General features: G+C 40.0%; 1 protein-coding gene across 1 annotated transcript in view; it reads left to right on the plus strand.

Moving 5' to 3' along the window:
* Positions 1-10,914: 10,914 nt before the first annotated feature.
* The window catches only part of celf5a (cugbp, Elav-like family member 5a), a gene marked incomplete at both ends in the record, with an annotated part of 175,729 nt that continues 162,559 nt past the window's right edge, over positions 10,915-24,084 (plus strand). Inside the window, one exon of the mRNA XM_080506901.1 lies at positions 10,915-11,275. Coding sequence (XP_080363027.1) covers positions 10,915-11,275 — 361 coding nt within the window. The remainder of the gene's footprint in view (positions 11,276-24,084) is intronic.

A 24,084-nucleotide genomic window follows, 5' to 3' on the forward strand; every position in this document is an offset into this window, starting at 1 on the left:
GTCGAGCGCTTGCAAGCAAACCGTGTTTATTTTGGATGAAACGCGGTCTCTTCCTGCTTCTAAACGTTGTGCTAATAGCTAAACTAGCCAACTGCTGGCTCCACATAATTACCATAGAGACATGAAAGTGGATTTGATCTCATCCTCCAACTATGTTAATCAATAGGAACATTTCCAAAACCCTTTTTTCTTTTTTTAAAAAATCTTTGGGCATCTCATTAGTATGTGACTCTGGTCATCGGTATAATCTCCACCCGCTGCCATGGAAATGTATCTTCCTGCTCACTCTCATACCATCTCTCACAGATGCAATGCAAGAATATGGATTTATGTCAACCCCAGAAGCCATCACCATATCACTTCATGATACCTTAGTGTTTTGCATTTAGAGAGAGCAATATGTGTGTTTGATTTGGTTCGTGGTAGGGAACTAAAATCTAAACCATGAGCTAAGGACAGAATAGAAACAAACATTTGAAATATCAAAGGGAATTTATATGCAGCACGCAAATATCCCAAACTTATTTGTAAGTAACTTACAACAAATCAGCTTCAGTTGTTTAGACCGAGCAATGCATTTTATAATTAAACAGCAGCAACTGAATGGGGAAAATACAAACAAATATGAAAATCTTGTGAAGTGCACTGAGATGTGATTGAAATTATAAACTCGCTGTCAATGAAGACACAAGACATTGTGAGTGTGTCTTGTCAAGACTTGTCGACTGGATTCTTACTGAAAGTAACATTACGTAATGGTTATTGCACTGTTATCTGATAGAAGATGGTTCCAAAGGGCAAAAACTGTATTATAACACTTGAAACTGATTTGAAAACCTCAGCTTCGTCCAGTGTTAATGAATACAACATGTACAACACAAACATGGAGTGTGCAAAACAAAACTGCAAAGATCAGGTCTGAATTTGTTGCACTCTGCATGTTGCTTATTTCTGCATCCTTGGATGGAGACGTGCGTCTCCAATTGCCTGAATCATTTGTCTATCTTTGTTTCTGTGAGTTTGTTTACCTCAGGGACCTCAAAAGGTATATAAGCAGAAGCTGAGCTCCCGTTGAGGGCACTCATGCTGGACAAGCACAAACTAAATGAAACACAGGTTTAGGAACAAGAACTGGATTTCAGTCATGAAAACATTCATTTTGCATAGAACAAAAACATCAAATTGAACTTTAACAGCAAGTTTGAAAAGCTGAAGAATATATTGTTTGCTTATGTTCCCACTATAACAATGTGGGGAAAATCACCATGAGATGAAGTTGGGGGTCGACGCCTGCTCAGGAAATATTCTACACAGCATAAACTGGACATCAGAAGATATAATTAAGTAGACTGGATAACACATAACACTGGATGGTAAATAAGATGAAGGTCCTGAATGTTAGCTTGTGTAATACAACTGCCTTCTGACAAAGAAAAAAAAAGAAAAAAAGAATAATGTCATTTTGTTGACGCTCTTCCTTCGAGCCATAACTGTGGGTAGTAAATGGTAGCTTCATGTGCACAAATGCAAAGGATAGAAAAGACTTTATATATCTCCTTTTGGCAACTAATTTGTAGCTTTGCAGTTCATACACAAAGCCTCAATTTCTGCAGATAAAAGAAAACCAGAGAAGCATGAACCAATTTGAAGGACAGAAAAGCAAAAATGAATAGATAAATACCGATAAGTTATAATGAAATAATGAACAGACATGGGCAATGTTTACTAGTAATAAAATTATAGCACCCTCAATTTTTTTTCTTCAGAAGTGTACTTTATTCCGAAACATTACTGGAACTGCAATAAGACATTATGAAATCTTGACTTAATGTTTAAGTGTTTTTCATTTAGCAAATAACTGATAAGTCTATCTATTTCAGCACTCACTGGATTATCTCAACAAGTAGCAGATAGCTGGGGGGGGGGGAGACAACATGCAAGGTCAGAGTCTGTACCCAGATCCTCAATGTCTGTAGAAGGTCATTGTTGGTGTTTTCAAATTAAACCTACAGGCTCAATACAATAGTTAGTCTTCACACTGCTTGTATAGCAGCACAGCCTCACAGAATGACGAGCTTGGCACAAAACATAAGCTCATTTTGAAAACTACATGGTAATTTATCTCAGTTCAAGAGCACACATTGACAAGAAACCATAAGTGGCAAATCATAATCAATGATAAAAACCCATTAGATTTGTTGGAGTAAAGTAAATAAGATAAAAATATATAGAAATGTAGAATCTCCATTGCTTAATACTGGTTGCATTTTCTTACTTAAACTATTTTAGTTAACCTCACTTGCACAATCCAAATGATAGATGTTTATCATTATAAATGATGTCGTTCTCACATAGTATTGAGTCAGTGGTTATTGAGGTGGAATTCATGAATAGCAAGTGTAGAAGAGTTTTACTGTGCACACGTCTTCACCTGTGCCTCAGGAGACACTGTCTTTTAACTCCATGGTCAACTGCCTGACAGAAATCTGAAATATTAATTCAAATGTGTCGATGTATCATCGTATGTCAAACCTGTGTAATTTCTGCTAGGATGCTTTATGTTTTGGAAGTCATGCTGCCATGCATTTGGATTGAGAAAATCCCTGCAGCAAAATAAAAGGTAAGCTTGCATAAATGAGCTGGATGGTGCTGCTTTGTGGAGCTGAAGTGACATTTGGCAGAGGACTGCTAATTCCCTATTTGAATATGCGCCACTCTTGTGTTTCACATTTGGAAATGAGGGTCAGAAGACAACATATTCCTAATTGAAGGTTAGAAGAAAAAAATGGTAATGAGCCTTTGGAGAAAAATGACTGCACTGAGATGCATAGATGCTGAAGATGAAATGCCAATCATTACAGTAAATGCCAGTCTGACAAGAGCCGTCACAATGCAAGACATTCAATTGCAAGCTCAACGCAAGCTCAGTTTTATTTGAAATAACCACAGCAGAAAAACACAACCATCTGAAAAATGTATAATGTACTTAAAATAAAAAACAAAAAAATAATAATAGCAATTATGTAAATATTTCAGCTTAGAGAAATACTTTGGTTGACAATGTGCATTCAAGCAAACAACTTGCCTCTCAAATTCCACTTAATAGTGCATTAGGGCCAAACAAAAAGTGGCTAATGGAGATTATTTGCATGTGACTCCGAAGATGTGACCATAGGCTCATTTGCCTTGAATATTATATGAATTAAGGTCCACATTCGGGCTGTGTGAACTCTGATTTTTTGTAATGCATCAATCAAAAAAAATACAAGAAGTAAGGGATGACATCTGATGCAAACAAAGAACAAATAAAAATCTATTTGAAAACATTTGTTCCTTTTAGGTTTTAATATTTCAGCTTCCATGTCCCCATCATCCACACCTCACTATAAACTTTAGTCCAAATTATTGTGATGGATGCTAATCCAACATTGGGTGAAGATAGTGTCCACCTGGACGGGTTGGGTGTCCATTGAAGGACAGAAAACTGGGCGAAAACTCAGAACTACATGACAACGATGCCAGCTTGTTACCTCTATATTCCAATTCTGTATAGCATAACTCAATTGGGTTTCTTTGAGCTTTGGACAGCTGTAGTTCAGTTGGTCGAGCGGGTCGACTTGCAATCCCCAGGTTGGCGCTTCAATCTGGATCTCCGCCTGTCTGTGGGCTTCAATGACCTCGGTAAAGACACTGCATCTCGAGCTGCTCCCTATGGTGTGGCAGTACTTTGCTTGGCAGCTCTGTCGCTATTGGTGTGTGAATGTGACTGATCCTGGGAAGCCATTCATCAATCATGAAAAGGTAAAAAGTTGTTATTCAAGTGAGGTTAGCCTGCAACTCAGTGGTAAAAGCGGCATATCTGCATTTCCGAGAGGATTGCATCAGCTTTAAACAAAGGGTTGTTTTCAGGTCTGTATTTAATAAATTATGCTTTAGCTATATATCGGACTCTCCACTAGAATCAACAAGGGAATATGCTTCAACTATATATACTTTTCAGCTTAAGGACAAGATCATAAGGAAGGGGTAGATATGATGTTTGAGGTTTCAGCACACATACATTACCTTAGGGCATGCTAAACCTTCACCTGGATTTCCTCCGGTTCGTTCCCACAGGGAAAAGATGCAGGTCAGACAGATCTGAAACAGAACTACCCATGGGTGTCAACGTAAAAGTGAATGGGATCATTTCTTTAGGCTCTGTGTGGCAAAACGTGTTCTGGTGGGTGCTTGAAGATTGTCCAATCCCAGTGAAGCGTTGCAGAATAAAATGGGTGTGAGGGCGAGGGGATGAATGATGAAATAATTTGACTGACATCATCTTTTCAAGATGTCCTCGGACTATTCCCAAGGGTGCGATTTGCCAAGATTAGAAATAAAAATTAAAACGATTGCCAGTTTAATGACACACGTACACACGCACGCACGCACACACACATGAGTGACGGCCCCTTGGGGGGTATCCACAGCCTCCATGAAGCAGAAGCTCCTGACCCTCAGCGGTGAAGTGCAACAGCCCCCTGCTCCTCATATACTGTGTGTGATTAAAGTCAATTATGAATAGGACAGTCTAAATGCAGAGAAATTATTTCCAGAAGGGGATGAAAATGGTATGTCTTCTTTCCTAATGAGCTAATGCTGTTGGTAAGAATGTTTCATTGAGCTTTTCTATTTGCATTTCCTTCAACACGACAACCAAGCAGTGGGAACTGGGAATTGAGAAACATGATTGTTTCCCCCTCTTTTTGGGAGCGACATTACAGCAGGAAATGTTTCAACGGAAGAGAGATTGGACGAAATAAGTGCACCATTTCAAGGAACTCTGCATGCAAAATTGTTTAAGTTTCAGAATGAGCCACAAATAATATAAACAGTCAGGTCTTAGTTTATGCCTTGATAATTACAAGCACGTTAGAGGTGATCCAGGCAACTGCAGGCGAAACCAAACTACATCCTGGACTGGTAAATTATCCATCACAGGGCAAGCACATGGAGGCAGACAGTCACATTCACTCCTACAGGCAGTTTAAAAACACCAGTAAAACTCACACAGTGGGAACTGTGGGAATAAAACACTGAGAGAACGTCACACAGAAAAGGGGTGTGTTTGGGTTTTGCATCATGAAGCAGGACTTGATTTATCGTGTCATTCCTGCAGGATTTGTAGTACTCTTCAAAAAATATTGGGAAAAAGTTGAACAAGCAATAAAAGCTAAACGCCATGCAGATTGGGCAAATGTCTGTGAGGAGATTTGGAAGCACCTTAATTTGTCCTTCTGGCCGAACATAGATGTTCAGTGGCCTTGAAAGCAAAATCCTACTTCAACCACTCTGCACATCTCAACATATTTACACCACCACTCTCAGGACTCACATACTGGGAGATGGTTAATTATACAACTTATTTAAGCGACAAGGAATTCTGTATGTTCCTCAAAAGCTGTATTGAAAAGCAAAAACACAATCAAGCAACATCAAAAAAATTTCATATTAAGAGTTGATAAATACGTCATAGCCGCTACCTGGATGAATACACGTTTCTTAAGATTATTAATAAAACATTCGACGTTGAAGAAACTCTCAGGGCGAATTCTCTCACCATAGATTAGACACCAGTGGTTGTGACAACAGAAGAGTTAAAGCAAATGACAACGAAGCATATGACTCCCACCTGCTGGTCAATAAAAGAAAGTACAAGTACTCACTTTCATGATCGCAATTTCTTTTTTTCCTGATATTTCTGGATAATTCTATTCCACCGTATGTCAACGTCTGGGGTTAGTTGTTACAATTTTACAAAGAAAATATTTTAACAGTAGAATAGAAAGAACATAACCCCAACACAATGTAATCTGTTGATATGATAATGTTTCCCCCAGAGATAATTGTGTTAATACTGAAAACAGCAGTGATCCAAAAATCTCTGAAATTGGCGAAGCTGTCGAGGCTGCTTCTGTCACAGCGGTGGCTCAGATCAACAGATAGGATTGCTCTGCAGGTCTGCTGTTCCCCTCTATTAAAACAAAATTGCAATCATGGTGGGTGATGGAATTAAAAGGAAAAAAAAAAAAGAAATATGTCTGAATTTGTTTCCAGTTATTAGACTTCCTCTTCAAGTCATCTAACCCCTGGCAATAGATTTGGTGGAGGGCAAAACGGTCTGCTTCACTTCTTTCATGAACAAAACAACTCAATTCAAGAGGAAGAAACCACATGTCGGATTTGGCTGTGAACTGAAGCAGCTGCCCAAGTTCAATCAAAATGAGATTTCAAAGTCTGTTCAAAGTGTATTCACACACCGAGTGTGAGTGTGTTTCTTTTTTGATGGTGGAGAGTGTCTCTCTCCGTATGTGTCTCTCATAATGTGCCACGTGCATTAACTTCGACATTAAGTCAGAAAACATTGTTAAATGTGGAGTTTTCAGCTAATTATAAAGTTTATCATTCCTCTTGTTGCTATGTTTTTAAAAATTATTCAATAATTAAAAAAAACCCATTATTAAAAAAAAAATACAGACTACATTACAGCCATAATTAGATTAGATTGGTTTTTAAATCATCATGTCATTTTCTATCATTTCAGTCTTCTATAATGGAAAATGTCTAATGAGTTATCCTGATGATTTTGTTTTGAGCTTTGATTTGGATATTTTTGCCCATGTACTTAAATATCAGATTTAATTAGGTTGATAAAAGATGTTGCTGGAATGTTTTTCTTGTTTGTGTTCAATTGTTGAGACTCCCTCAGCTACATTGGAAGGGGGTTGAAAACACAAGTGAACTGATCACAGAGCTCAGCCAGAAGCACGGGGATCAATGGACAATGTGATTGGGAAGAGGGTTTTTTGTTGTTGTTTTTGTTGTTGTCTTTTTTGAGGTCCTGAGAAGAGAACTTAGTGGTTTTGTTTTAATTTTTGTTGTCATCGTCACCGTAAGGAATCCAGGATCTGGTCATTTCACTCTAATCCACTCACATTGCACACGATCTAAAGTGTAACAGGCTACACACGGTAAAAAAGTTTCAAAACCACTGTCTTAATGCCTTTTCAAGAGTTAACTGGGTTTACTAGGTTTTCAGAGGAATATGTACAAACAGAAATTTGTAAGGGTTTTTAAATGACTTCACTTACCAACTGTCCTAATACTGTATGTATCAGCCGTAGGAAAATGTTGCTCATGAGCCAAATGACTTCTGTACATAGCGCTTCTTTTCTTGTGAGTTTGGCTATCACAGTACAGTCAGGTAACATTTCCCTGCAGTGCCTGTTTCAGGTTCTGATAATCAGTTTGTTTCCCTCATCATATTTGGGAAGGCTCCGGACTTTAATCGGTGTAAATGAATAACTTTAGTTATAAGTATTGCCTGCAAAAATATCCTTCCTCAGTGGGAAGACTTCTGATCAATACCAAAGCTACTTTTAGTTGGAAGAGGCCTAAGGCTTTGAGAGAAAGGCGCTGCACTCCAGCTCCACTATGCAGTCTGCTCTTATCACATCTCATCAGCCTGTTAAGTCACTGATCCATAAAACAGTCTCCAGTGTGATGTGCCATCATCACATCACACCCTAATTTTCTTGAACAACACCTTACAGTTGAATAAGCATGCTTTGCAATGCATAACCAGAGTGAGAGAGTGAATTAGGCACCAGGGGACACCTCCAGCGCTTACTGCTTATTACCCATAGACAGACTTTCAGAACTTTGTCATGCCAGCCTGAGCAGAGAAGAGTTTTCCTTTAATGGCACAGCATTGCACATTTTGTTATGGCAAGCTCTTAATTCACTCTGTCAGTCACCTCTTCTTGTAACTGTAAGACAAATGGGTTACTTGAATTCCATATTTATATTAAACGTATACTTCTTAGCAATGCTGTATGTTAAGCATCATGAGGTTCATTGTGAAGAACGTTGTTGAGTTTGGATAATTAGTCATGGTGTTTGCGTGTGTGTGTGTGTGTGTGTGTGTGTGTGTGTGTGTGTGTGTGTGTGTGTGTGTGTGTGTGTGTGTGTGTGTGTGTGCGTGTGTGTGCGCGCATGTGTGTGTGTGTGTGTGTGTGTGTGTGTGTGTGTGTGTGTGTGTGTGTGTGTGTGTGTGTGTGTGTGTGTGTGTGTGTGTGTGTGTGTGTGTGTGTGTGTGGCCAACACGTATGTCTGTCTTGACTATATCTCTGGGCGGTGAGCATACTGAATGCGAAATGACTCCCTCAGCTGCTTCCGCCTCCCCGGAGGCCTCGCGGACTTCCCAAGCTGAACAGGTCAAGCCGGGCTGCCTTCCTCTCAGGGTCCAGACTGGTTAACAAGCAGCAGAATGAGCGTCCGCAAGTTAAATTGTATGTAACTTTTTAGTTTGCGCTAATAGTGTGACCTTTATTGATTTCGTGTCTCAGCCTTCAGCTTGGCGAAACACTAATGGCACTGGTCAATAAAAAAGCATGAAGTGGAAGTTCTCAATACCCCTCCCCCTGTGCTGACCATATCCCTAAAAATAGCCACTCAAACTCCCTCAGAGGCCGCTGGGCCAGTTCCATGACAGCCCACTATTCTTATTCAATATCAGCTGCACTGCATCCCTGTTTGTTTTCCCATTACAGATGTAAGCCGGCCAACATGCTGAGCCATCCGCCAAACACATCTACTTCGACGCTTGTCCCCGCCACGTCTCATTCACAGGGCCAGCCACATTCAGTGAGTACCCTGCCTCTTTTAATCAATAGGTTTATATTATGATGAGCGGAGCATAAAATAGCACTTTGACTGGCGCAAATCGAAAACAAACAGCAGTTTCAGCGGCTGTAGCTTACATTGTGCTTGGGGACATACTGCTTCAAAGGACTATGTTCACATTTCAAAAGAACAAGTTTACTTAAAAAAAAAAAAAAAAAGCCTTCTGTCTGTGTAGCTACCACCCACTGTTTTATTGACTGGTAATGTCAATGTGTACCCTGCCTGCTCATGTCTTTCCCTCTACACATGCACTTATTGAGCCCTGCAAAAAGAAATATTATGAGCAGTGTCCAATAAAACTGAAATGATCCCAACTTCCCTCCCACAGAAAACAGCCATCTCCTCAGACTGAGCCTCTTTTCCCAAACTTCTCCAGCCGTAACTTTTTTGACCAATCTGTTTTGGACTGCACACCGAGGCCTGTTGGAAGCAAGGCTCTCCTTTTCTTTTCAAGTGCGCCGGTGAATTTGGAGGAACAGAGGCTGCTGAGGGCAATTCACTCGCACAGCGATGCAGATATTCGGAAGTCAGAGTTCTGCGAGGGCACCCTTGTGGTGCCGTTCCTCCACAATAAGCGAAGCAGTTGCAGCAGCAGCCAACAGTATCGATTCACCTTGCAGCCTTGAGCCTGCTGTCGCAGACAGTACATCACTTCATTTAATCCACTGTTAAAAAGGCTGTAATTAGGAATGTTCCCCACAGAAGCATTTTATTCTAAAGGTTGTTTGTAGTGCAGGTGCAAATCACACGCTGTTGTGGAAGTACTTCTTTCACTCTTATTCCTAGTTCAGTATTATATTTTCATGAAGGGTTTAAATCAGAGTGCTATTGACAGAGTCTGCAAAAGAGAAGGCAAATGATGCAAATAAACCCTCTCATGGGGGATTAGCCGGTGTGTTATTTGAAAAGTACTTACAGTAAGTCTCTTAATTGTGGTTAATGTTTGTTGGTCCCTTGACTCAATCTGCTGACTGATGGACACTTTTTTTTTTTTTTACACAGCATATGGAAAGTGAAATGCTCAAGCAAGATAACACTCACATGAGTCAACATGTAGTTGATGGTAGCTCAGGTTGAGGTCTGCCAGGAAGTGATTAAAACAAACCAATCTAGACTCTTAAAACATCTCACAAAGAGATTACAGTATTTTTAGCCTGTAATCAATAGACATGTCCAAACTTTAATGTGCAGCTTCATGTGTCATCTGTGTTGCTAAAAAGCTATCAAATGGATGTTTTTTTTTGTTTGTTTTGTTTTTTAAAAACGTGCCTTAAGGGTAAAAAAATTAACTCTTAAAATTATTGTTTGTTGCTAATTACTCAACAATTTCAAAATAGATTTGCAGGTATTTAAACTTGTTCATAATATGATCAAATATATCATTTCATAGATATAAAACAGTCGAAATGTTCATCATAGTTTAATTCAAACTTGGAAGCCTCCATATACTTTAGATTTATTACACTTAAACCCAAATATTTCAATTCCTTTCATTAAATTCCTATCACTTAATGTCATTGAAATAAAAAAATAACGTTTCTCAAAATTGAATGGTGGCATTTCTTAAGATCAAACATTTATCGTGTGTAAGAGTAGTAGAACATGTGAGCGTTGAAAAACAATTAAGAGACAGTCCTTATTAACTATATTCATACCTTTTTTGATGCACCTGAGAATAGCAGAGAGACATCACTCATGTAACACTCACAACTGCTTTCCTTTGTAGACAAAATATTTGTTAATGCTATCTTCAATGCAGATATATATATATATATTTTCTTTTTTTTGACTGCTAAATCAATTTCAAAGCGTTTCTCTTCTACGTACGCTGTCTTGACTTGTAATTAATAATCATGACCTCTGGGTGTCGCTCCAGAGCATCTGTTGTGTTTCTTGTACGCTCATCTCGCTGAATCCCTCAAGCGCGCGCGCACACGCACGCACAAACGCACACGCGCGCGCGCACACACACACGCACGTGTTCATTCTATCTTTACTGTGCGTGCGTGTTGTGTGTCGGAAAGTCAGCCCCGTTTCCATCTGAGTGCTTTCTCTCTCACTGTGTGTGTGTGCGCGCGCGTGTGCGTGCGTGTGCGTGTGCGTGTGCGTGTGCGTGTGTGTGTGTGTGTGTGTGTGTGTGTGTGTGTGTGTGTGTGTTGTCATTATTATCCACTCCGCTCCCAGCTCAGAATGGCCAGATTCACTCAGACTGAAACAAGAAGGCAGCACCATCCACCACAGCAGCCCCAGCCCGCTCACTCCAGCCTGGTTTTCGCCGGACCGGGCGCATCACCGACCCAGCAGCCACTCCTCCTCTCCCCACATCAGCACCAGTACCCCAAGATCCCATTCCCGAAACCCATGAACGGGTCAGAACCCATTTCACTTCATCCGGAGAGCGGCAACATGAAAGACCAAGATGCCATTAAGCTGTTTATCGGGCAGATACCTCGGAACTTGGAAGAAAAAGACCTGAAGCCCCTGTTTGAACAGTTTGGGAAAATCCACGAACTGACAGTTCTCAAGGACCGATACACCGGCATGCACAAAGGTAACGTGTCGTCCCACCGATGGACCCCAGGCCAACTGGAAGCGTAATAGTTTTTATTTTATTATTATTATTATTATTATTATTATTATTATTATTATTATTATTATTATTATTATTATTATTATTATTATTTACTTGCAGCTTTAAGCGCGACTCACGCATTTCCCACTTTTATTCCTCCATTTTATTCCCCCGGTTTTCACTGTCACTTGCATCGTTGCTTTTCTATTTCCATCTGGCATTCACGTGGGTTGAATTTATGGCCACATTTCCTGATCTATGTGTGTATCACGTTGAATAAAAGGAAGTTGTCAATCTGATTATGATCAGGCAGCGTGTTTATTTGTCGCTCCTTAAATGGTCTCAGCCGGGGTACCGCGGGTGGTTTTATTCTTGATTTTCGCCACAATTGAGGATTATTTTTGCTAACACGCTCCTAAGTGGGGCAGAGGCGCTCAGATAAAGATGCATTTTTAAAGAGCCTCCTCTTGCCAGTCCCTTCTTTTGCAGAGGGGGTGGCATCATTAATTCATCCCTATGCTTTCTTTAACATCTCCCCATGTGCGCAGGGAGCGGGACGGGACACGGAGAAATCCGTTTAATATCAATGTCTCCAAAGGCGCAAGAAGTGTCACAGGGGGAAGAAGGTGACCACGGAGAGTGGGCAGTGATGGAGGCTCCAGCTGAAATGGGAGGCTGAGGGAAGCAGGGGAGCGTAAATCCACTGCGTTCACGATATAGACAGTGACAACTTCCACGCTCCACAATGAAGTTGGTTAGCAGGGATATACAGTGAGGCTGCACAGGAAAACCATTCCACTATATTCATAGGTTTCCCTCTTTTTCCTTCCTCCCGATCTTTCTGATTTTCATCTTAACAGCCCCGCAGCTATTTCACCTCAACTTTTATTTTGTTGCTGGCGCTACCCACCTGGGTTTACAAATAACAAAACCTTTCCTGGATGGTCCTGCTTGAAGTGATCAGTGACATTTAAACGGCTAGGATAATAATGATCATCATTATTTACCCTCACTGTAACCACAGTTTCAACATTCGGACCAATGCCTTCGTCACACTCTGTGACGCCATATTCATTACGCAAAGTGAGAACAACAGGGGTCCCAAGATAATTGTTGCTTGTTGTGTTTATGGAGTAATACTTGTTTTTTGTTGTTGTTGTTTTTTTAATTGACGTGTGTCTTCAATCACCCCATAGAAGTGTCATACTTTTAGAAGTCATGACTGTCATTTTGTCACAATATCTGTGGGGGGGGGGGGGGGGGGGGGGGCTCTTTCCACCTTGTTACTTCTATTGGATTCCTCATTTTGCACTCTTGCAGAGCAGATGTTGATATGTGCAGGATATTAATACAGGAGATAAGCTGTTTATTGCAGTGACATTTAGAAAAGACAAATGGCATTGTATGGCAGTAATGTAAATGTCATTTGCAAACATTGCAGACCTTGTCAGATTCCATGTGAAGTTGGCATCAGAAGAAAATAAATTTGTTACTAATACAAAGGTTACACCGTCGCCAGAAAGCACTTATCCAGCCCTATTTCGATCACAAAAACACATTTATCCATGATTTTCACTGAATCCTAACTGCAGATACTCTTGGATCAAAATCTATGGGTTCCATTAATGACATTAATTTCATAAAGCTATAACGGGTGATGTAATTTTGTGTGTGTGTGTGTTTTTTGTTTTATTTTACTATCATGCTCATATGACTTGATCAGTTTGTGGCATTTGTTTGTGCTTGTGTGTATATGCATTCACTAAAAGGTAATTGCCCTGTGTTGCGTAATGATTGCAGCATTTGACTTTTATGTGTGACTTTCACCTCTTTGTGGTGTCTGGGGAAAAAAAAAAGGTTGAGTATAGAGACATACATTCACACACACAAAAACAAAATCGTTGCTTTGTATATATTACTGAAATGAGACGGCACAACTTGAAATCTAAATTTCGTAGGTTACTGGACAGATTTGAAAGTAATGATTAAATAAATCTTTACCAGATTGCGTCTCTTGGAAATAGTTTCTCTGATGTTATTATTATGTAATATATATATAATTTGATATCTAAATATATTTAAAGTAGTTAAGAAGAGAAAGCCATGAATGATTTTTCACTTTTGAAGTCGGTAATTGAGATGTACTTCCTGCTTTTAGGGAGAGACTGCCTGATGAACTTGTGACAGTTGTTAGTTTGAAATGCAAATCAGATGCACAAAAATGACTTTATACTAAGAGAAATCCCATTAAATGAAAAGGATATGACACTGAAGACAAAAGCTTGTGGACTTTGTAGCGAGTGAATGTTTAGTTACAATTTATTTGGCTGACACATGATTGCGATAGTAAATTTCACAGTGAATGTTTATCATTATTCAATAGTACTTCATTTCAAATAAGCTTAGTTTAGTCAAATGAAATTACTCAATATGTAATGTAGATTGACTAAACAATTAGCAAAGAACAATAAAACTGCAATATATCAGTGATCTCTGATGAGGACATTTTAGAGATGATTGTGTTAATTGGCAGAGGAGGATTATCTACCATGCATCCTGATGGAAATACTGGCAACAACATCCACAAAGTATGAACAGAGGGATATACATACGCACACACAGCATTCTCCATTCTAAGTGTTGTCATTGCAAGTCTTCTGTCATTTTGATTTCCATTTCATCCACTTTGTGCTTTGTTTGTTTATTATTTCCCCTTTTTCTTATGCAACTACTTTTCCCCTTGTTAATCCATGAGGGAAAACATGGAATTAGTTTGTAAAGCGTGATAATAATGCATGGCCATAATAACTTGACTCAAGAGGATTAGCAAATGTGCATTGTCTGAAGCAGCAGTCTCTTGGGTGATCAGCTGGTTGCCTCCCTTAACAGTGGCTGCCTCTGCCAATTAAAAATTCAGTCTAGTCTGCTTCTTCAAATGATTAATTCTGCCCACGCCGTCAATGGCCTGCCAATTATTGTTGCCCAATTGGTATTAATAGGTAGAGGATTTCCTGATGTTGAATTTATCACATGCTGTGAAAACTTCTCTCTTTGGCTCTAATTAGCTTTTGCTCTTTAGCACATGCAGAACATACACGTTGGCATTCTGGCATGTGCTTGTATGAAGCACTCTTATTGGTACTTTTTGCTAGTTTTGTTTGTTTCTTCAAATGAACCGCTCTTGCTATTTGAATACACTTGTATGCATTATAGATAGGGACAAAAAGGAACCTACTAGTTTGCAACCTCTTGTGGTCCTGGAGAAGAGCATGGGAAGCTTGCGTAGTTTGCATGAAGAGAAAGAGTCTTGTTTCAGAAAGATTTTGAGCACATCTGTCCCTGCCTGATCTGTACTGTAAATCTGAATTTTGGGTCAGTGTGTGAATAAGAAACATAAAAGCTTGACTTTGCCGGTGATTTGTCCATCCTAAAATACCCACCCTAACATAACACTCAATCCTTCAATACAAAGTAGTCAATTTTCCACTGAAATAAATAAATAAATAAATAAAGAACTAAACAAATCCGGTTTCTGGTACAGGTGACAGAATCATACACTGGGGCTTTTTATCATTTTAATCCTGTACAAGTATTCATGTCCTGTGTGAAGCGAAATCTAAATGACGTACTTAACATGTGCAAGCTAAATCTTGCAACTTTCTTGATCTGTCTGCTCAACAAATACGACATATGCGATGTTGATTTATAGTTACATGTTTATTTTAAAATGAAACACAATCTTTACTTATCACCATTGAAATGTGAACTCAACTTAACCTGTTGTTGAATGACCCTCAAGGTCCAATTCACTTCATACAGTTACTCTCTGTATATTTTGGACTGTATGCAAAGTTCCTCATTCAAATATGTCATATATACTGTAGCAGTAGATTTTGTTGGCCCCTCGGTGTCCAAACATATAAAAGTGGAGTGTGCTGAAGACACCTCATCAATAAACTGATGGTAGTCAGAATGTTTCACATTCTATGAATACATATATTGAAGGTTCTCAATTGTAGACAGGGGACTGGAAACTGTTGCCATTATGTTAATATGCACTCACATCTGAGAGAAGACCAAAACGTCAGTCAACGCAGCAGACGGACAAAGAGACAAGACAAGACAATCCCAATGCCGCTCCAGTCTACTGGCCAGGGCAGCTTAGGTATCAATATTAAGCTTGTGTTAATGCATTTATTAATGGGGATATTGCCAAAGACCCAAGCCAAGCAGAAGCACATTAATTCACAGAATAATCTAATGAAATATTTATTTAAGTTTTTATTTTTTACCCTGTGAGCCAGTCTGATGGATTGGGTTTCTCTCTGAATTGTCCTCTCGCTAAAGGAGAGGGAAGGAGTAAAGCCAAAACATTTGGAATACAACGTCTGCATCAAACCACATATTATAAACCTCACTTTCCCTCCGTGAAGTCGTAGTTTAAATGCAGGAGCATTGATTTAACCGAGTTGCTGGCTTATTGAAGCGTGTCTCTTCTTTTTTGATATGATCAAAGTGTGAGCATGGTTACACGTCTCCATATTGCGCATGCCTTATGGAAAGTGTCAAAGATCATGGCAGTGCTGTAGGACAGCAGCCCCCTTGAGGAAACAGATGGAATAAATTCACTTACAGAGCTGTAGATGTGACATGGTTGTTACATACTCAACACATTGGATATCATTACAAATTTAATTGATTCTATTGTAACCGAGTCCCTTGACAGTATTGCTAATGAACTTTAAACTAATTAAATTTAAAACAATTTTTTTTAAAGAAAAGTAAACTTAATTTCTCCTCAGTTTGTGAATACTGAAAAAAACCCAAAATAACACAAAACAATTCTTGGCTTCATTGCAGTTTTGCCCAGTGATTCGATTTAACAAATCCAGAATAAAATCTCCTGTCAGGGCTAGTGAGTGAAGGCCACCGAGCCAAACTAATGCAGTAACAACACTCACTTCGCAATCTTTAAACGTCTGTAAATATTGTAATAAGCAACAGGGCTTTCCTCATAAAAGATGCAGCAGCTCAACTGGTACTGACAGGCGCTATGGGCCTTGACTTCAGGATGAGGAGTGCAGTCTCTCTCTCTCTCTCTCTCTCTCTCTCTCTCTCTCTCTCTCTCTCTCTCTCTCTCTCTCTCTCTCTCTCTCCCTCTCTCCCCCTTTGCTCTTTTCCGTCGGTTTCCCAAGGAGATTGGCAATCTTAGATGCTGACAAGGCCGCACTCTGCTGGAGGTGAGTGTCTGAGCACCAGACTCACCTGACTTTTATTCTGTCTCCACGCCGTTCTCCCTTAATCCCTGCACAGGAGAGCCTTTCAGATGGATTGATTTCCTGTGTCAATGCAACATTCATCATCGCTCGCAGTATATTATACTTTGAGTGTATTGGAAGTTCTGGTATTTCATGGCATTTGTGGAATATGTTTGTTCTTAATGGGTGCCTAGAGCAGGGGCGGTCATGGAAGGATTTACTGTGAAGTCTATGGAATCATCAAGGATTACTCTTATCAGAGAAATGCATATTATGAAATGTAAGTCACCAATTTTATTAGGTAGAATAAAAAAAAAAATCAATCCTCAGTGCTTTTTAGGGTAAAGTTTCATGTTTCATATTTTTCAAAGAAGTGTTACAAAGAAAAAAAATCACTCTGTTTCGTCAGTATTTTCAGTAAAAGGCTGAATTATTTTTGGTGTGTTGCAGGTCACAATTTTATTTATTTATTTTTTTTTAAAGGTGGAGTTGGCAGAGGCGTACCGCCTCCTTGTTCACGCACAAAGGTCACAGCTATTTCCTTAGACTAAGTAGAGGGATAGAAGCCTATCTATTTTGTATGGGTAGCCTAGCTGAGAGTGCCATTGCCTACAGAGCAGAGTACTCCTATGAAGGGGGGTATATAAAGGCACAGAGGGAGAAAGGGAGGGGGCTTGGCAGAAGGGGGGGGGGGGGGTGTATGTTAGAAAAGTGCGAGCTCTTTAGTGTTGTGTTTGAGCCTGGCTGGGCACAGATTCATTTTAGAAGGAAAATGAAATAACAAGGGAGAGGGGAGAGAAAGAGATTTTAATGCAATGTTTTCTGATAATCCCTCTCCATTTTGGAATGGTTCAGGAGAACTCATGCGATAAAGCCTTGTACAAGCCTGGAAAATAATAAGTTATTTGTCTTGCCTTATAGTACTGTGCCCTTGGAGGGCTTGCTAACCCCCGTGTTTTGGCCAAAAAACAATCACAGATTAGTCAAGCTGTCACATCTCTCTGATTGCCAAGTGTTTGAGCCCTTGATGTTGGTATGAATGAACAATGCATAAATGTCATACATGGATCTGCCTGAGCATGCAAAGGAGCACAAAGCTTTGTGGACATGACTTAGCACTGTCACCCAATTCCTCTCTGTCATTCGGCCCAGTATGACAGAGGAATTGGACGGGGGAGGACACCACATGTATGCAGCGGGGCCCACAAGGCAAATGACAGACAGGCACATGACACAAAACAATGGATTTAAAGACGGACGGACAAATGTAGGGGAAAAGATGAAGTGCGTGTCAGAGATGCAGAAACAAATGGTAGCTTTTATCTAAAGACACTGGTGAAGTAGAGTGATGGTTGAGGTTGGGATATGGAGGACACCCTCTGACAGTCCAAATGCTGCTTGGACACCAGAGGATGGAGTGTGTGCAGGATGGAGGAGCAGGACACTGGTCACCAATACAAATACTACTATAATGCTCCTAGTGTCAGTGAAAGTGCCTGGCTGATCTGACAGATGATTTACTGTCTAATGGCTTTTGTTATTACTAATCAAATGTAAGTAACAATAATGGAGCTCCTGTGAGTTACCAGCAAAACCTCCAAAACCAACATTGACAGCATCGCTAATGCTTTGTTTGGGTTCACTAAATGGGAAATTGGGGCAACTGTAAGCTTCACTATGAACATTTGTTTGCGCAGATATTTAGCAAATTCCCCAAATGTTCGTAAGACACATTTTAGTTGGGAAAATGTCTATGAATGCTCAGGTCCGTGAGGGATGTGTGAAGATACATGCTGCTCAGCACGGTTATAAATAGAATTTCTGTGGTATTTCCGAAAATAGGTTAAGCTGCCATCGCTGCACTGCTGGCATGACATCACTGATTGCCTGCCAGCTTCCCCCAAAAGACTGCTCCCATACTGTGCTCAAAAGGAGGGGGTGTGGGGTGTGGGGGATGAGCGACAGACAGGGGGAGCATCTGCGGGCGACTGCAGGACCATGTCCTAGTGCCTTTCTCTTCCCTCAAACCCATGTCCCCTTCCACTGCTCAGCCCCCCTCCAGTTCACTTCCATCTATCTTTCTCACTGAAGGAGCGACACTGTAGCCAACAGTCTCTGTGCTTTATTGCCAGTGACACAAAAACTGGCCAGAGGCTTTGTACGGGAGATGTATCACATCTCCACTATTTATGTGTGCCTGATACGAGCAAATTTGTATGCCAGATTGTGCAGAAGCATGAGATGAACGATGGAATTTGTGTTTCTTATTTGATGATCAAATGCTAATTTGTTGAGTTCCAACATGGCACCTGATCTGTGCTTCACTGTAAAGCTGGCTCTGTTATAAAAAGACTGCTCAAATTAATTAATGGCTGATGGATTCTCATATCTGTCTTATTTGCCCTTACATATTCAATTCAGAGGACTGAAAAAAAAAATCCATTTATCTATTGGTTGGTCATTAGCAAAGCAGCATTTTTGGAATTCTCTGGACTGCATGTGGTTAATAAAAAATATACGTCAATGCAATTATCACCCTGATGCTTGCTTGTTAATCACAGTGTTAGTGATAATTATTAGTCATATCCAGCCCCACTGCTGACATGAAATAAATAAAAGAAGAATGTTGGAACAAGGACAAATTGTATTTATTTATTTTCCATCATGCAAGTTACTGATATCACAATTAGCTACAGCAAGTTTCATGCAGTCTTCCAGTACATATTCAATATTCAAGAGACAGAGGTGTACTTTTAAATTAGTTTATAAAGCTGTATGTCTGTTACTTTGCTGTATAGAACGAAGTGTGCTTGTTACTTTGTTGTTCTATAACTGTTCATATGCTCACATATAGAGATCTTTTTTCCTGGAACATAAATGAAGTCCTCATAAATGAAAAAAAAAGTTACGTTTTAAGATGACATCTTTCAGGTTGAAGTGATGGCCAGGGGATGCTGGAGAGCTTCCTGGATGTGAGGGAGTGGGATAAGCAGCAGGAGAAATCTGGGGACCTGGGGAATCCCTTGTCCCAGCATAGAACAAAGTCAAATAATAATAATTCCAGGGTGAAACTTTTAATATGTTCAAAACAGATTTTATTACTGAGTTCCATGTGGTTAATCCATCCATCCATCCTCTATACCGATTATATCCAGTGCAGAGTATCTCTGCAGGATGTAATGATGGGTAAATGCACAGTCTCTTGAAAGGTTTATAATAACACGTGTCTTTTTTTTTGTGTGTGTGTGTGTGTGTGTGTGTGTGTGTGTGTGTGTGTGTGTGTGTGTGTGTGTGTGTGTGTGTGTGTGTGTGTGTGTGTGTGTGTGTGTGTGTGTGTGTGTGTGTGTGTGTGTTTTTCCTTTTCACCTCCTTCACAGTGTATCTCCTCTTTATCCTCACTTCCATCAGTCCATCTAAGCAACATCTTAGCCTTTGAAGTGGTTTCTTTTAAGGTAACTTTCAATTTGTAAAATCATAGTGACTGACAACCTGACTCGTCTCGTGGTCCACTGTCATTTTTCAGCTGCCAGTCATCCATGATTGTGGGTTTGCTATGATCAATTGGTCTGTCTCCAAGGTTTTAGTGCCTCTTCCCTTTGCAAAGTAGACATGGATTGAAAGGAATATTGCATCGAATTTGCCAATCACGTGTGTTACACTTAGCCTTTAATTGGTTGAAACTGAATGGTGCTCTGTACTATACAAAGCTTCAGGCTAATGGTCTGTTTTCTTTGCTGTAATTTTATTTGTTTTTCTTAGAGATTGTTACAGTACATGAAGAAGAGAAGTGCAGTTTTCTGACTTTGAGTTGGGGTGGGGTGGGGGGGTGGGGTGGGGCAGTTAGAGAAACTTTTATTGATTTTTCAAAATCCCTTGGCCGGGGCAGATTTGGCTCAAGAAGGGAATGAGGGACATAGGGCTGGACAGACAGGACTTGGCAGGTAAACTCTTGTTGCGCTCCCAGAAGTAACACGGCAGGAGGCAGTAAGTGTGAACCTACACATTATTTACAGCTCTGTGAAACTCTATCCATTAACAGTGTCAATTAGCTTGCTCATCAGGGATGCAGGGCAGTAGATGTATTTATAGATTGAGTCATGGCTCTAATAGTGAAAGAGTAATGAAGTACTCAGATAGTCAACAAAAGTCAAGCCTTACTTTAAATGCTACGGAAAGGTAGAGGATGCCAAAGGGCTATACTGACCGTGTTATCCAGGCACACACTGAATGGGGTCCAGCCAACAAGGCAATGGACAGCCGGCTGTAATCTATCACGTCACCTACTAAAACTGCAGCGGCTGCCAAACAGCATTATCCTTACAACTTTATCAAGAACTAGTAAGAACTGCATTGTTAAACCTTTGTGCAGGAGTTCCTTTATGGAACCCAGCTGGAATGTATGTACAGTATATGCTGCACTCGTTGTGCTTCCAAAGAACTATTTAACTAAAATAAAAAAAAAAAACATAATAGGCTGTCTCCTTGCATTGTTATGATACATTTGTTGCTCTTGTTTTGATCCACGAACATGAAGAGTGCCTTTATGAAAGAATGCATTGGCTTTGTCACTCTGATTAGGCATGCACACCAAACTATGACAGATATTCAGACTAACGTTTGCACACCGACCCACACACATGCACATTGAGACAATCCTTTGGGATGTGCTGCCTATGGATCTGTTTGACTGTTTCTTGGGGGCTAGTGTAGTCCATGTGAATGAGTAGCAACAAATCAATGGGTGAGGTCTCCTGCTCAGGGGTCAAAGAGGCTACCAAGGGAGGGTGTGGGGACTATTTCTTGCCCTCATGATAGACACCGTTGCTCCTCAGTGCTCTCCAGTGTTCATCCCCCCCAACTGAACAGACTATTGCTCAAGGTGAAGAAGTGGCGGGAGGGGTACTGAAAGGAGGAATGGAGGAGTATTTGAAGCAGGTTGCAGCAGAGATGAAGGGGGCGTAATGATTGATGAGGATGTGATGGAAAACGCAGTGAGATTCAGGATCGAGAGATGTTGACTGAATAGAGTTGGCTGGCTCCCTTTAAGGTGATTGTCTGACTTAATTAAGGTTTACAGGTTTTGCTAGGCTACTGCTTTTATCACACCATCATTACAAGCCCATTAGGCTCAGGCAGAGAAAATATTGTTGTCAGAACAATGACTGAGAGTATTTTGAGAAGGCCCTGTCAACTCCTGCTGTTCTTCTTTATCAAATCAAATCAGACCTGAGCATTAGCACGACAGGATTTGTGTAAACAATTTGAGTATCTGTTTTTTTTATATTACGAAATTATTTTATGGAGTAAAAATATTCTCTCTGCCAAAACTGTTCACGCTCCTTGTATTCAGTTTGAACACCCTACCTCCCTGACCACCAATGTGTTTTTTTTTAATAATCACTCTGTATCAGTGCTGATAATGAATATGTCAGCTTTCAGCCCCTCTGAAAAGCTATCACATCCCCTGGTGTCCCACATGGCTGTAAATAAAGTAAGCAAGCAATCTGCTGACAATGATAGCATTTTCCAAAGGGTGCAAATGATGAGTTAGGGTCTAGACAAGGCTGGACTGGCTGCACTTTGTGGTTCCTTTACACCTTCTGGCCAAAGAAATACCACAGTGAGAGCTACTTCGCACTTTTTCATTACACTGGGGCTGCTCGGCTCCTGTGGGAAAAGGATGGAGAGAAGTACACCAAAGAGGATATGAGAAGATGGAGTTATGACAGAGACTGTGGTTTAAACCAACCTCAAGTCCCAGGACTAGTTTCATATTTGATCATTCTGTAGTGCAGTTTACCCTCAGTGCCAATCGAGAAGTAGGGCGGCCATTCTGAGCTCTAGTTTTTGACGTCCCACCCGCCGGCAGTCAGCCATCATCTTGCAAATACAACTATTAAGTTAGTCATTTGTGAAAGGCATTAGATATTTTTATGATTTCATTACTTTCAGGTTTGTATTTTTCACAATCTCAGTTGTTGTGTTGACACATTATATTTTTGACATCTGGTATTTATTTTCGGTCATCTTTTTATGCTTTATTGTGACTGAATATGTGGAATATGGGTTAAATTAATTTGTCTGTATCCTGATTTCAATTAGATTTCATATGTCCTCGAAAACCTTTTGAATTGGGGTTGTTGTGTGAGCAAGCAGCATGTGAGCCAAGCGCACACATTTTGACCAAGAAATGTCAACATCATGAGCTTTGTCAACCAATGTTGCCGTTGTTCTTTATCAAATGCACTGTCACTATTCAAAGTAGTACACTGTGATATCACCACAGATAAAGGTTTCATATCTTTTGTTAGCTCAGACCCTATTTAAAAACATTGCACAATTGCAAGCATGAAATGGACAAAGACAACGACAGAGGATTTGTCTTTGTCGTTGAGCTTGTGGTAGTTAGCCAGGAGATTAAGGGAGATTTCTGTCAGCGCTGTTGGAAAAGCAACTCATCTCAGTACTGACATTGTGCTTCTTAAAGAGAACATTTAACTGAGAATGAAACACTAAAAAAGACTAAATGGACTTGAAGTTTTAAGAAAGGAAAATAAACAAGTTGTAACTATAACCAACAACAAAAAAAGAGAACATCTCCTGTGCAAGCCCAGTTATCACGAATGGAATTAATTAACTTAGCTCGGTTGCACATATTGGCTTGAGAGCAACATATTCACTGGGATTCAAATTGTTCCATTTTGTCAGATCCCGTTTGTGTGCCAGATTTTGACGTCTAAAAACAGGAATTTGTTTTTATATGAGACACTGATACAAGAGACATGTAGCCTGGTAAAATATTATATTCAGCTCTCTGTGTTATGGTGAGATCTGCATGACATCAGCATGCAAGCCTCAGAAACAAGAAGAACATGTTGGATGTCATTTGTGGACACTGGACTGAGCCAGTCAACTGCCAAGTGTGCAAAACACATTGGTGATCTTAGTGATCATATTCAAGATGTTTTTGTAAGTAGAGAATGTTGATAAAAAAAAAAACAGGTTTTTATTCACCAATCCACATTTATTGTACTGGACGTGATGCTCCCTTTATACCCTTCTTTAAAAGATTGGCAGTAACTCTACTGATCTAAATAGCTGTATAATGAGGACAATAAATACACAGACAAAAACAATTCTGATAAATAATTGCAGAAGAAAATGGTCATTTGGAATTGGAATTTCTTCTATTTGATGGTAAAGCTAATCGCCACTTATCCAGATCACAATATCTCTAGACATAATATCTCTACATCTACTCAAATATATCAGGGATCTGTTTGAATATTTTAGTACATTTTATTTTCTTATCAATGCATACACATCGAAGGATCTAAGTACTTCAACATATGGCTATCTATAAAAAGTCCCTGCATAAATAGGCCTGGCACGCAAAGAAAGTGACGATGTAAGTAGCTCACACGTGGCTCACAGACCCAGTGGACAGCCACACACCAGTGAGCAGGAACGTACTTCTTACTTACTCTGTCTCCCACTCTCCCGCCGCCTCACTTGCTCACTCTCGCTCTC

This window comes from Blennius ocellaris, assembly GCF_963422515.1.
Source record: "Blennius ocellaris genome assembly, chromosome: 12".
Classification (NCBI taxonomy): Eukaryota; Metazoa; Chordata; class Actinopteri; order Blenniiformes; family Blenniidae; genus Blennius; species Blennius ocellaris.